This window comes from Mytilus californianus, unplaced genomic scaffold, assembly GCF_021869535.1.
Source record: "Mytilus californianus isolate M0D057914Y unplaced genomic scaffold, xbMytCali1.0.p SCAF_4, whole genome shotgun sequence".
NCBI classification, from domain to species: domain Eukaryota; kingdom Metazoa; phylum Mollusca; class Bivalvia; order Mytilida; family Mytilidae; genus Mytilus; species Mytilus californianus.
This window is the reverse complement of record NW_026262690.1, coordinates 91990491-92006619: the sequence shown is the minus strand read 5'-3', so window position 1 is coordinate 92006619 and position 16129 is coordinate 91990491. Positions and strand designations below refer to the sequence as shown.

Below are 16129 nucleotides of genomic sequence, written 5' to 3'. Positions count from 1 at the left end.
TTATTTGATACTGCACTGTTAAGCATGCCCATTTGTTTGGAATGGCAGAGTAATTAGTCAAACCCAAATAAAACTATTTCCAATGTGGAAAAACTTGCTACATTATATACAGTCCTTTAGTCACATGTAACAGAAACGAGCTCAAAAGAGGTTATCACTTTAAAGTTTCTAGACCAATGAGAGGCTGGGGTGTAAAAATTCAATTATGCCTTCATAAAAAGAAAAATAAGATATAAGTGTTTTTAAAGATTTGTATGTTTTCTTATTGCAGATGTAGTTATAGAAAATAGTGAAGCTATAAAGGCATTACAAGACCGACTACAAGATGCTCTGTTAGAATATGTCAAGAATCGTTACTCTGGGAATCTACGGAGAGTTGGACATTTATACATGTTGCTGCCATCCTTAACTCACATGAAACTTCTCACCAAACAATACTGGTTTGACATTAAAAAAGATGGACGTGTAATGATGCACAAACTATTCCTAGAAATGTTAGAGGCAGATTCCTGATGAAGCAGTCTTATAGTTGAACTTGTGTGATATTTTAAAAGTGCTAAAAATAGAGCTTTCAAAATAGTTATATTTAGAATCAGGAAGTTTTATTGTTGTAGATACTGTTATGTAGATTTGCGTGTCAATTTAGAGACATGTGATATTGTGTGATGCACCAAGTCTTTGAAAAGGATTATAGACAGATAATGGAGCTAATCTTTATCCTTTGTAATGCTTTTTCGTCCTTCTTTTGCTTTACTTGTTACAAACAAATTATGCAAACTGGTAGAGGGTATATTTAGTCAAGAATCTATAAAGTTCAGTAAAAATTTATTGAACTTGTCTATTTAAAAGTAATATAATATAAAGTATGAAATTTTTAGTTACCCATAATTAGTTTATTATTATTTATAGAGTAATCAAGGAAAAGAAGGATGTGTAATACAATAAAGTGAGAACTGAAAAGTGTAAATAAAACTAGAATGATGGGTTATGCAGATGACCAAAATATCTTGACTTAGGGATTTATAACTAACAAACAAACTGTGATACTTTTCAATATTAATCAGATAGACAGAAATGTATGTTTTACTGCAATCACCTTTCTACTACAAAAATGTCCTTGTAAAATATTGTCAGCTGTTGGATCAATATAGCTCTGGTGAAACAACTTGTAGTTGGTGAATTTAACCATAGTCAAACCTTAGCAATTTTGATTTCAAAAGCTGTAAAATTATCATATAATTCATGTTATAATCTGTCAGAATAGAATTGATGACTGTCAAGAAATTTTGTGTAAGCAGAATGGTATTTACTACAAAATTTGGTACATTTACAACAGAACTCATCCATGTGTTAACCAATTTTCTTGCAGATAATTAGTTTACTTAAGATGTTGTCAACAAATTATAAGTTCATTTTTCAATCCAATTTAGAACAGCTTAATTCAGTTTTGAATTGCAGAAGTTTAAATAAAGTCTTGATAGAATTAATTACTTAAGAAAATTGGTTAACATGTGAATGCTGAATGCTGTAAAGTATATGGAGGCTCAAACTGTTTCATCTTTCCTCTAGTCATAAATTTTCCTTTAATTGAAATCTGTTATCAAAGACTTGGTGAAAATAGAAAAAAAAATGTGTTCCAATTTATTTTATTATACTAAAGTGTGATATATTATTTACGTTTGAAAATAACCATTTTTATAGTTGTTAGAGGATCAGGAAGTATTGTTTTTTTTATCTCCTTACCTGGTAAAAAATGTCTGTCAGGGATATTTGCCATATTTCATATCCATGTTTGTTATGCTGTTATCTTCATGTCCGTTTTATGCAAAATTTTTACGAATATATATGACAACTATTTGAAAACTTACACACTTAATTTATGAAATTTACTAGTTAATAACTTTGTTCAACATGGTCTGTGTGAATTATGTACATCAATGGGAGTGGCTATTTTGACCAAGATCACAATATTCTACATATTGTGGTTTATATTCTAAGTTTGAACATAATTTATTGTCCAAAAACAATGACAATAGGATCAGTTTTGCAACTTAGAATGTCTTCTCTATTTTAAAATTTTTTTTTAAAAATACCGAACAAAATACAATGTATTCTTAGGTCTACAGGAAGATTCATTTCCATGTAGGGTTAACCTTTGGCATCAGGGGTAAAACAGTACTAAAAAAAAGTCCTTAGTTTAATGAATGTTCTCCCAACAAACCCTATTAGAATCAAATCATGAAGTATTAAATACTCAACATAAACATAAGTAGTCTTAAAGATCTTAAAGCGCAGACATTCAGATTTTAGCTATAGATTTAGTTCAAATACAATGTCTCTCTCAATAAAGTGAATAAATACAATATTACAGACCACTGAACACTCTTTTGTACCTTACTAATATTGTATGTTAAAGAAATGGCTACTTGTATACCTTACTGTGATAGTAAGGGGCATTATGTTTTTCCAGTCTGTGCTTCCATTGGTCAGTCCATCCTGTATCGGGCTGAAGTTTTTGTTTATTTTGGTTTACCATTAAGTTGCGGTAACATTAACTTTAAACTTAGTACATAGCTTCATTAGATATGAACTTTTAGAAATAGATACTAAATAAGGCTTTTTCCCGTATTTCACAGTTCACACTAAACGTGGAAATATGATAGTGTAAACAGGGATGATGTCCTACGGACACATATTCTTGTTTTTTTTTTATATTACAAGATTATTAGAATTGTTAAACAATTAGTTAAGACTTCTGTGGTGAAAATATTGCTTTAAATAATAATCATGAATCACATAGTTCATGTGTTTTATACATGAATGATACCAGGCCAGTTACTGAAATAGGTTATTCATATTATCATTGCTATCCTTGGCAGACAAGATTTTTGTCCTTACTTTCATTGGTGAATTTAATCTCAAACTTATTTTTTATGAAGAAATCCATTGTAAATATCATAGACTAAAAAAGTAGAAGATTTTTTTTCATGATTGTTCATTCATACTTGTATATGAATGAATAGAATCTAGTCAAGTCATCAGAATTCATGATGTAAATGCATATAGATCATAAGTATTAGAAAAGAATGAAATTACATTTAAAATCATTGTCAGTATAGTTTCAAAATTGAAGGAATGCATGAAAGGTCCAAATATGGATTATTTTAATGTGTATATAAGAAAATATATATATTGTAATCATTCAAAGAAAAATTGATATATAAAAATAAATTGAAAAAAAAAAAAAAAAGTTAAAAATTAGAAAAAAAAAAAAAAAAGAAAAAAAAACCAGAAAATATTCATAAAAAATAATAAAAAATAATAAATAAATCTAAAAAAAAAAGAAAAAAAAAAAGAAGAAAAATATAAAATACTACAAAAAAATATTAAAAAAGAAAAAAAGGTAGAAAAAAATAGAAAATGAAATTAAAAAAAAACAAAAAAAAAAACACAATGTCCCAGTAAATACAGGAAAATCTGTATTATGGGGTTGTTTCATGAATAAACAAAGGATGCATATGATGGTTAATGGACATTTGCTAAATATCGTCGGAATTGCAGTGTGCTATTTCCTATAGCCTGTCTGTATTACTGAATGATAATTATCAACTATGTTCTATGTTCTTTTCATCATCCTTTTGATATATTTCTGAAATAAACCTTTACGTAAAGCAAAGATTAAAGAATGTGATATAATCATAAAATTGTTAAAAAAAAGTAAAAAAAATATTTAAAAAGTAAAATAAAAAAATATGAAAAGAATTGCAAATCCCACATAACCGACACTTATATATTAATGTGATACTACTATTAAATTTATTGAATTAAATTCACCATTGAGAGTATGGACGATTATCATGAGTTTTTGTTTGAGTGTGAACCTTACCATTCCTTTTTTGTCATTGAGAGATAAATTGTATGAAATTTCTTCTGATTGGAAGTTACTTTGAAGAGTTTATACTATTATTGAAAAGGAATACAAAAGATTTATTGTGATCATTTTACAGAATATAGATAACATATATATCATTCTTATAAAAGATCTTGCATTTCAATAGTTTAACTTTGTTTTTGTCTTATTGTATTTAAATGATTTCATTGCTGTTATGAATCCGTCCAGAGTACATCAAATGAACAAAAATCCATTGCATGTACATGTATTGAAAGTTTCAAAAGAATAGTTAAACTTGCCTGTTACGCCACATATCATTTTAATTATATTAAGTGTGTCAGACTTGCATGTTGATGTGGAAAAAGTGTCTGTTTAAATATGTCTGTGTAGTAAAAATGTAAGGATAACAGCTATTGAACATGTAAATGCTTTAGAATTCCTTGTTTTAGGACATAACAATAAATAATGCTTTTCCTTCCCGGTCTAATTCATTTTTTTCCGCAGGAAATGAAACAAGTTGCTTTAGAGGTTAATTATTTTTAGTCATCTTACATTCAAGATGACCAAAACAATTAATTTTTTATCCCTCGCTTTAATTAATATTTTAATTAGATTTCTACGAGAAATACAATGCCAATAGTTGAAGTGAACTACTACTAAAATTATTTTCATGCTTTTGAAGTCTTTATAATAAATTTAAAAAACTCTTCAAAGTAATGGACAGATTTCATTGAGTGGCTTGCTTTTGCTTGCATATTTCATTTTATTGACTGCCATTTTGACTGTACTTAGAATTTTTTTGGTTTTACGAGAATGGTTGAATGTGTATGTGTACACTTTTTGTTCCTTTGGTCATATTTATTTACACAATAGCTTTACAGATGGCATTAAGATTCTGTTAAATTAAATATAAAGGATATATATATATATATATATATATTATATTATATTTATTTTGTTTTTTTAGTTTTGCATTTAACAGAAATGAATACAGCAGTCTATTTCATTTAAAAAAAAATTCCGCATGAAGTGTAATTCCAAGAACATATTTGTCATAATAAATTAATTGCCTGTTGTTAATAAATCACACAGATAATTTTTTTTCAGTTTAAAAACATTTATTTTACTTTGATTTTTATTCTTTTATCATCTTTGAAATAACTGTTACAGTCGAGAAGTTTAAATCACTGATATTTTTGAAAATTTGAAGTATGATACTGTAAATGGATCTTTTCTTGCAACTGGTCAAATTAATTTTCTTGCTACAAGTATTAAAACATTTAAATATACATCAGTGATTCTTTCTACATGTATTAATCTTGATTCACTTATTATGGCCACTGTTATTTGGGTGTACCATTTAAAAGATGAATGAAAGTACAGTAGTGTTTGATAGTGCTGTTCCTGTTAACTTACCATTGCACTTGTTATAGTCTTACAAACTTGTGTAAATATTTGTTGATTTTTAAAATCACTCAATAAAACATGATAATCTAGAATATTTAACCCTCTGTTATATGGATTCATTGTTATATTGTATTTGTTTTGTTTTATTTTTTTTTTGTTAAAAGCCTGTAGCCTTTTTTTGTGGGCATGATTCATCATTCCAAAATATTTTTTTTTCAACTTGCTACTTTTTTAAATACTGTATTTACCATAATGTAAGCCACTATCCTTATTATTATCCCCTTCAAATTTTTGGTAGTTAAAGGGTTATCTGTAATATTTCATAAAAAAATAAACAAGCAAGCAAATCATTTCCATGTTTAAGTTGTAGTTTGATGATTATTCTTTTCACTGTTTTATCTGTTTCACAGTAAATTTTATCTATTTTTTTTTTGTCTGACACAAATGTGATTTTTTTCAAATCACCTATCTCTTGAAGAACTACTACCTTACATTAAAAAAATTCAGTGCTTATAAATTTGATTTTCCTTGATTTTTTTACACTCCCCATTTTTTCTAGAAAATCCATATCACAAGGCTTATAATTGGGTACATACAGTATTGAGGAAAGTAATGTATCTTCAGTATATTTTTATAGCCCTATTCCTGTCACACTCTGAAGAAATGTCATATGTTTTTTTTTCATCTACAAAGAAAGAATTGTTAGGTTGATAACAAACTCTTTGAAATGGATAAGAAAGCACTATTTCCAAAGGAAATAAAAACAAAACTTAAATTAATTATTTAAAATTTATAATGTCATATAGATCAAGATCTTCCAATGTTCTTGTTTTTATTCCTACAAATGTTTGGTCATGTAAAAAAGATTGGCTTCTTTGCTGTATTTTTTGTCTCTGAATGACAAGAAGTTACAAAAAAGTACAACTTTTTTTTGAAACTTTAAGACCATTTTTTGGAAAAATACACTTCTTGGATATGTACCTTCATTGTACTGTTTTAAGTTCTGTTACTCTTTATACATGTACCATCTTTCTATATGTGCCAATAAATGAAATATAAGAATGTAAAAACAAATTAAGATTGCCTTTTTTTTTTTGACTAAAGATCAACCCAGTTTTGTTTAGTTTTGTTTTATATTTTTAATATGTTTTAACTCTTTCCAGGATATTATTACATATCTGCAAGTGAATGACAGAATAAAAGTTAATATAATTAAAGTAAAAGTTAATCTTGTTGAAGGAATGCTATTTGAATGATATGTGAATCTATTCAAACTATATTTATTGATCAGTTTGATTTACTTTACGGATATCAACTATTTTTTTCTGACCCTTTTAAACATCTTTTACTTTCCAATTTGATTGGTTTTGGGAATTCTGAAAAGGTTTATTTATAAAAGCCCTTTTGAAGCAATGGTATCATAAAGGATTTATTTTATTTTCTAAATTATGAGTAATGGAGATTTTTTTTTCTTTTTGAAATTTCTTCACAAAAAAATCTGTAGCATGGCCATTTCTTAAGAAAACAGAGTTCCCTATTAATACAAACTATGCCCTGATATTCATTTAAAACAACACTTTTTTTGAAATTCATGATTATTCAGTGTTGCTTTTTGGACAGCTAAAACTCATAGATACCAGGCTTTTAACTTGAATAAAATTTCTGGAAAAAATTAGTCTAACAATGTGATAATTTTTAATTTATATATATACATGAGCATATTTATTATTCAAATTAGAAATGTAATGCCCTTTACTATCAGAACTTCTATGAAACAGTTATTTTAGGGCATTTACCAGTAAATATGATAATGAATCTCTTATGAACAACTTTGTTTTTATAATATCAAAGGAAAGCCATTTTTTTAACAGTATTATATTATTTTTCCATTAAGAACATGGAGCAAAATTGTTAGTAAAGATATTAACACCACAACCAATTGTGGCATTACACAAATCCCATTGTGACAGGCAAATTGTAAACAGTAAACTTTGGAAAAAGTTTTAAGGGCTTAAGTAGGGTAGAATCTCGTAATTGTTACCTAGTATGTATAAAAGGACAAAATTAGACAAAATACACTGTTGAATTTGATTTATGCACACAATTATTTTAATATTTTTATGACGAGTGCTTGTATTTGCACTTTGATTTCAATATAGTTGGTTTACATAGGTCTGTTAGTAGAACAAGTCTCAATATGAATAAAATCCTAGAGTTAATAGCACAATTTGATTCTCAGAACGGTTCTTTATATTCAATTAACAGCATCATTAAAACATACAAAAACAAAATTTAAATAAATTTTTATTTTTATGAAATTCCAATTTGTTTTTGATTAAAAGTTCCTGATATGAAAATAATTCAAGATATGAAAATGTATCACTTTGACCCCTTGTTTATTGATCAAACTTTTAACTACTTGAATACCAAGTACAGAGAAATGATAATTGGGCTGTTGTTTGTTTTTGTAATTGTTTACAAAGATTTGAAAAATTATCTTGTTACCTTAGTACTAGGAACATCTCCTTGAGAAGTATAGTTATGGCATATTATTTGTTAGCTTAATACCAGCATTGTGTATGCAGTTTATTTAAGCTTATTGTTGTTGTATTGCATAAGGAAAAGATATTATTTTTCTAGGAGTTTTTTTATTGAGATAGAAAAGTTAGACTTGATGTATCCCACTTTTTTACATTCCTGTGTGTGATTTGAAGTGTTTATTTTTGTCTGCACAATATATTCCCATGCAAAATTCCTTTTTCATCATCATTATTCCATGTTAAACATTCAACTTGCTAATGGAAATCCATGAATGCTGAATTTGAAGGAAACAAATCCCCAGTATTTTCCAAAATTATATTTCTTTTTGACTTTTTCAAAACATTTATTCATGAACTTCAGTCATATTAAAATTTTGTAAATGGGATAAAAAGAAAGATTAGCATTAATAGTGTGTGTTTCTTTTACAGTCATGTATCTTATCTTTGTTTCAGATTTATATTAAATTCGAAAAAAAATGAATGTTCATGTTAACATTTTCAAGCATAAAAAAGATTTTTAAGGGTAAAAAACATAAAAGTTTTGTTTTGAAATCTTTGTTAGCTTGCTATGCATGATTTAAAGAGTTTAATTTGGTAAGGACTTAAAAATGGATTGGGGTTGCAAGGCACTTCAGTTCAAATTTTATTAGTAATGTTTGATTTCATTGTTTATGTTGTGGAGTAAAATAAACAAAAAAGAGCATTTTAACACCTCAATACATTTATTTCTGGAAAAGTCCTTATCATTGGAAATTTTGTTGACTTGTTAATATTGTCTGACATAGTCACTTTAGTATAGGCGTCTGTTAAAAATGAAACTTTGGTGCATGAAGTATTTTTTTTTTTATAACTTTCATTGATGTTTTGATTAAAATTGTTTCAATAAAATTGAACATCCCATTGGTACATTTATAATTATTTTTAGATATTTACATGCACATCTGTTATAGCCCGTTGTTATTGATGTAATGTTTCTGTTATTGTTAGTTTTTATATTTAACCAATGCCACCAAACCATGCAGAAATTGCAGATTTCCCCTAACAAAACACATTGGAAATAAGACAATATGATTTTATGGAAAACGATATGCAGTAGATATGTTATGAACAAATTCAGTAGCAAAACAGAGACAGTTTGTCTTTTATCTTCAAAAAATATGTAAGAATAATGAAAATTAATGTTTTTATGTACTGTCATATATGTGACTTATTCACTGATCTTTTTACTAAATTATCTTAGTGTTGAAACAACTTGATGATAATCTAAAGTTCAAACATTTTAGTTTTGAAAACCATCTTTACCAAACATGCATAGTGGAAAATGTGTAACATTGCAACTAAAATGTAGTTATAAAGAAATTGAGTCATTTTTATAAAATGTATTAATAAAACAATAGCTTCAGCAAATACAAAATAATAGCCTAAGCAAATATTTTTTTCTACAATTGAAAGGTTCCATGTATATGAAGTGATCTCAATGTAAGCAAAATCCATAGCTTCTTCAGGCCCATCTGTGATGAAGAGGTTCTAAATCATATCATTATCTTAGGCAGCATCCAGTACCTCATTACCCATACTTAGGAAATTGCATGGTTTGATATATATTTTGTGTGCATTTTTGTCAAGACAGAATTGCTACAACAGTCAACTGTTCAATATTAAAAATGGAGCTTGTCACAGAAATGTATTGTTTTTGTTTTTTTGTTTTTTTGTTTTATCAATGCCTGTCAGTTAACAGTCCTGTATAATATCAGTTAAGCATTCTATAAATTCAGAAATTATTGCATGCATTTATTATTGCGATATTTGAAGAATGGTAAAAAATGCAAGATTATTTATTGCGATTTCCGGAAAAGTTGCATACATATATATCTTACAGAAATCAAAATGTGAATACTTATAATTGTGATGTTCACCCAATCACATTTTTCGCAGTAATAAAAACCTTGCAATAATTTCAGAATTTACAGTTATTGTACAAGGACAGTAACAAAAAATAATAATTCATTTTACAAGGAAAAATTTACACCTGTAATTATCATAAGTTAAAAGAGTAATTCAATAAAATCTAAAAATAAACATCTAGAGTGAAAAGACAGACCTGTACTCTCTTTATTGAGCACTTCAAGCTCTGTTCTTCACTTGACACTGAAAAAGAGAGGCGAAAGATACTAAAGGGACATTCAAACTCGTAAGTCGAAATAAACTAACAACTCCATGGCTGAAAAAGAAAAAGATCAACAGACAAACATCAGTACAAAAAACACAACGATAGAAAACCAAAGACTGAGCAACACGAACCCCCATCGAAAACTGGGAAATCTCAGGCGCTTGAAACGACTGAATGACTTGAACAGATTTAAAAATCGTCAGTAGAAACATTTATTGATTTAACTCTGGTACATTCTTAGTGTTCATGTGAAATACAATTTTTTGGGGGTAGAAACATCTGGTTCTGGGGTCATAAACATTTCCAGTACAACTATCGTACTCCGACTCAAAAATCAACTAATCAAAATACTAGATTTGGTGTTTCGAGCACAAATTTTGTACTGGATATCAGCAGGGGGAATATTAATTGACATACATAACCATATTCTGTACAGGGGAATTATCTTAGCCAAACAAATATTAGTCTATAGATATCAGGTTGTCTTACGAAACCCATCTTATTGTTTAGTGGCCAAGGGTAATGATTGGTAAAGTTCAGTCCGGGAATACAGTGGGTAAATCTTTTATGCAGATAGAAAATCTACCTAAACCTGGCTGATTCAAACGATTTTGCTTCCTGTGAATAACAAACAGTTGACTCCTAGTAGGAAATACTATAAAAAATACTTGTGCATCAATTTTCGATTGCAGAAACTTTTTACTGTCTTACAATGAGTACGAAAATTTGCATATTGATAAGTAACCATGAGCACTAGTAATCAAACATGATGTGTTCATCAGTTCAAAATTAACCAATTTCACAGTCATGTCTTTAACTGAAAATATTAAAAGTGTGTACACATTCTAAGTCTTGTGATTATAGCTGCTGCATGTGGACAAACAGATTTGTTTTACTGTAATGAGACTTATCATCGAAGTTTTACTTGCATCAGCAACATGACGGATGCCATATGTGGAGCAGATCTACTTACTCTTCCGCAGCACCTGGAATCACAGATGACGACAGATATGTTCCAATTGTAACCACAAATCCATCCTCTTTCCCCCGAATGTGACCTACCTAATCAGACATCATTGGGTTTGTACTTACAGAAGCAACACGATGGGTGCACCTGCTTATCTTTCCGGGGCTACTGAGATCTCCCCTGTTTTGATGGGTTTCGTGTTGCTCGGCCTTTTTGTTTTCTATGGCGTATTTTGTAGATGGTTTGTAAGTCTTCATTGTTTTTCTTTTTTTATCCACTAGGTGTTGTCAGATTTTGACTTCTGAATTTAAATATCCCTTTTGTATCGTCCGCCTCTCTTCTATTGAAATATGCAGAAATGTCTATTATATGCAAATGCAACTTAATACACCTGGTCTAATTCCTGATCACGAACAGGTACTGAAAAAAATAACAAAATTGAAAGTTACTTACCAATTTATCTATCAGGACCATTTTCAAACCAAAACCTAATCATAATACAGTTTGATACAATGGTAAACAGTAAGTCGTCTATATGTCCTCCGAATTATAATTCTTGGGGGTCTTTCACAGATAATTTCCTGATCCAACAAGTGGAACTATGAATTTCAAAACCATGAATTCATTTATAACTGTGTCCATGTAATCCGAATTATCAGTGTTTACTAGTTTCATTGTAATTAGAAAGAAGCTAACTGATTCTTAATTATCCATGTCTTTAATCCGTAGTTTCCTTGAATGTCATTTTCGTTTACCGTACCGATCGTGCATGTAAGACGTTACAGCCCTCACGTTCAAAAATTAAAGACTTGTGTATTTTGTTTTCAATAAGGTCGTCTGTAAGACGAATTCATGTTCAAATTGAAATTAGCTACTAGTATTTTGCATATTGATCATTAACAGATATCGTGTCTTCTCGATGGGTCTTCATCATATAATTACTCCCAAACTATTACATCGTGTTCAGCTCCCTTGTTTATCCTTACAAAGTTAAGATAACTTGTGACTTACTATCCAACTAATAACATCGAACAATATATCTGTCACGTCAGAAAACATAGAATATTTTTTAATCATTTCTAATCTTACGAAGGATAAAATACATTTTACATCAAACTTTGCCACTTCGAATAAATGATTTTAACGAATATTCATTCTAGGGGTTAAAATGATTCGCCCTCTAGTTGACATCTTGGATATACGTGTTAATAAGCATGTCCAACATCTCACGTAGATAAAATTTAGGCATATCCGAAATCGGAATATTGGAGTTTTTTTCCAAATTAGAATATCTTGTATGATCTAATGCACATAATTTCATAATTGGTTGATTGATTGTTGGCTGTATCGTATCGGTCATTTCTTGTTGGTGGAGGAAACCGGACTGCCTGGATTGAACTACCAACTTTCGACAGGAAAACTGACAATAGCCTGGCACCCTGACCCAATCTCATACTTCGTCTACTGTCAAGCAGTTGGCAAGGATCCCAGGCTAAACTGACAATCCCAGTCAATATTTTAATCGAACTCACCTACCACATGCAAGGTTCGAATTCACAACCTCAGTGTTGACAGGCTAGTTATACTGGAGATGAACTGCGAGGCCCCTCACATTTTAGAAAAATTCCCAAATATCAATGCTCTAAATGTACAAATTTCACGAAGTCACAAATTAAGCATAAGAGAAGACAAGGAAAGCAACTTTGTTAAAGATTTAGCTTCTATAACACTGCATTTACGTAAGATACATGATATAACTTTTATTAGTCAACTGGCCAATGTCTTAACGGGAAGGGTTGAGGTAAACAAATGTTTAACCCCGCCGTCCGTGCATGTGCTTGTCCAAAATCAGTAACTTCAGAAACGGTTGTCGTAGGTGATATCTTGATGGTTTATTTTTTTATCATTTTGGATAAATTGTACAAATTTTCAATCCTGGTATCTAGAATGAGTTTATTTGGTGTTGATTGGAGATCTTTGATATTCTCTGTAACGTTATTCACTAATTTTCTAGATCGATTGAGAGTTGTTATATAGACACCTGTCTCTTGCTGTAAACACCGTTTGTTGGCCTCAAGATGTATTTTTGTATTGGCACATGGGTTGCCCTCTCATTAACGTCTTGACACCCCACATATTCTTTTATCGAAACCAAATAAATCATGTAAACCGAGTACAACGTAACGGTAAGAAACATTCTTCGACGGGGATATGCAGGTAGCAGCAGACGTCCCGACGATCAATGGGAGAAAATATAAAAAATAACCCTCTTAGATACACTCATTCCAAAACTTAACAAAGCCAAAAAATAAGTCGTCTATAGAACATGGAGACAATAAGGGCCTTAAAATTATAGACAAAACCATGTACGATCAACTTTGCCGGAGGAAGTTGCCACCTTAGTTTTAGCAAAATTAGATAATTTATGAACAGGGACTTTACAGATAAAATGTATCATTTGAATCACAACAGTACCAAAACAACAATTACTCGGTGGGTGGTACCCTCAGTGACTGGTAGTTTATTATCAAAGTTGTACTGAGGTAAAAAGAGTTCTGAATGTGATTGCATATCATTCGAAGATTTTATTTTTGCTTATTGTTATTCCTTTTATTCAAGATGAACCGTTTTTATCCATAGATTCCGTATGGTATAAGAAACACATTGAAACGTCGTAGCTGATAGCCATGCTTAGTAAGTGTTATGGGGAGTCTTTGCTATAAAACAGTTGTAAGAACCTAAAGATATCATGTGGTAACAATAAACTGAATTTGACAATCCGTAACACATGCAGTCCAAAGTTTGACCTCTTCTCCAAATGAGGGAATACTTTTGAAAACCAGTTTCAGTAGCCGATACAAAGCTAGTGAATGATGAAGCAAACTTTTTGTTTGTGTAATGATATGATTAAGAAGTAACAACCCAGAGAGTATCAACTGAACCGTGCTGGAATCGCAAGCAAGTTTTGCTATATAATTGAGTCCAAACTTCAACATACTCACGATATAAAAGTGAAGAAAACGAGAGTGATTTAGAAAAGTCAACGGTCCAAAAAAACCATTATTGCACAATACATTAAACAAAACTTTTGCAGATAGGAGAAAATCTACAGTATCAATAGGATGTAGGTATGATTATTGTCAACATAAAATTGTATATTTACAAATATTTGTAGAACTGAGTCTGGGAATGTCATTCATGGGAAAGCTTATTCCTTATTTGCAACCTTATCTATAAGTAAGAGTAAATGAATGAAAGTAGCTAAAGAAGTGTGTCTGACAATGCCATTCATTGGTAAAATCTATTTTTTTTTTCAATTCAGTTGCCTCATATATAAACAGTCATTATGATTCAGCAACAATATCTAGCACGTTGAAAATTACTCACATCAAATATTTTAGTCAAGGAAAATTGAGATTCACTTACATTTAAATGGGTAAGTCATTAAAAGTTGAAATCTACTTATATGAATAATATTCTAATAAAGAAATTGAAATATAGGAATATCAAATATTCTATTCACAGTAAATTGAGTTACTGGTATTCAACTCGGGAGAGTTGAAATCCCACATGTACCGTACATGCGTGGACTATCGTAAGTAAAATATTATTGAGGCAAAAGACAGTTACAGCTTACCAACCAAGCAGGGGCGTAGCTACCTTCTTAATGAAGTGGAATCACAAACTATAGGGCAAGGGGTTTGGGGCCGCCTAAGGCCCCCTGTAGGTCCAGGGCAAAGCCCTGGTAGGGAGACCGGGGGGGGGCGAAGCCCCCCCCCCCCCCCCCCCCCCGGAAGCATAGCGTTTCAAAACAATCACAACCGAAATAAAACTTGGACATTTTTGTTGTGGTTTTTTGGTCAACTATTTGTTTAATTCAAGTCGAATGAAGACTTAACATTGTCGCTTGCGTTTTTTGTACGTGAAAGCTTTTAAAATCACGGAGATTTGTTCCATATGCTAGTATTTGTATTGAGCAAAGTAGATTTAAAAAAAACAAACAATAAACATAAACACAATACTATATGTGGAATTTCTGTTAGCAAAACATCATGGATACCAAATACTTGGTGGACACATTCTCATATATTTTGCTTAACATATGTATTTAGATGTTTAAAAATTTTGTGGGTAAACTCTACAAGAGAGAGATGGGAATTTCGAATTTTACGTAGTTAGGAATATTCGAAGTTGAAATTAATGAACTTTTTCAGAGTAAATGATACTTTGATCACGATCTTTTTCATGATCTGCGTTTTTAATTAGCCAGCTAATTAACAAATGCATATGCATTCGACCAGTTGTATGGCAATATCTAGATGATAACAGTGAAGATACGTGTAATAAAAGTTTGGTGTATCCTTCGAAAAAGAATCAGCAGTTTAGTGTCCTACTCGGACAGTCAGTTCTTTTTAAAATTGAATGACCTAATAGTCCAGTAAAACGAGTTAGAATTAACAATTTATTTAAATGGTATTACAATCAACCATTCGTATAGCCGGCCCATATAGAAACGACTTCGAATTATCGAATCTATATAAAAAAAAAATTTGTAAAATAAATAAAAACGTAAAACATGTACTGGAAAATGTGTACTTTTTTTATAATAACAGCAGTTCCCACTTCTCATCTACTAGTATACGGAAACTATTGATTGATTGAATGGTTATTAATGTCCGGTAGCAAATATTACATGCACACAGGACGAGATACGTTGACGTGATGTGAAAATGAACTATCCGTGTTGTCAAGACCTACATACTTAGTCAATATTGAACTAGTTCACAAGGTTACAGTCTTCATTCTAGTAAGATGTGTGCTTTGGAGCGAAGCGGAAAATAATAATTTTCAAGTTTTTTTGTTAACCCTAGAGGGATTATGTTTTTTTTACACTCAAAGCGAGTATACGGTATGGTTGTGGTACCAACAACTATGTGGCTGGTATTTTCTAAACAATGCCCGTAATATAAAAAGTTACTCTATGTTTACACCAGTTGTATGTATTTATCGTACACATACATGTCTTACAGGATTAAAAATTCCGCTGCATGTGTATTCCTCTTGCTTTTATTCTTTGTCACGGTAGTTTTTAAAATGCATACATAGAAAGACCAATTCCTATATGTTAACTTTGTCCCTCATGCACTCTCTCT

General features: G+C 30.2%; 1 protein-coding gene across 3 annotated transcripts in view; it reads left to right on the top strand.

Annotated features, from left to right (window-relative positions):
- Window positions 1-9522, top strand: part of LOC127738886 (steroid hormone receptor ERR2-like) — a 60432-nt gene extending 50910 nt beyond the window's left edge. For all 3 annotated transcript variants that reach the window (XM_052250358.1, XM_052250355.1, XM_052250356.1), the window contains exon 9: window positions 272-9522. In XM_052250358.1, coding sequence (XP_052106318.1) covers window positions 272-513 — 242 coding nt within the window. In that variant the 3' untranslated portion in view covers window positions 514-9522. The remainder of the gene's footprint in view (window positions 1-271) is intronic.
- The last annotated feature ends 6607 nt before the right edge of the window (window positions 9523-16129 follow it).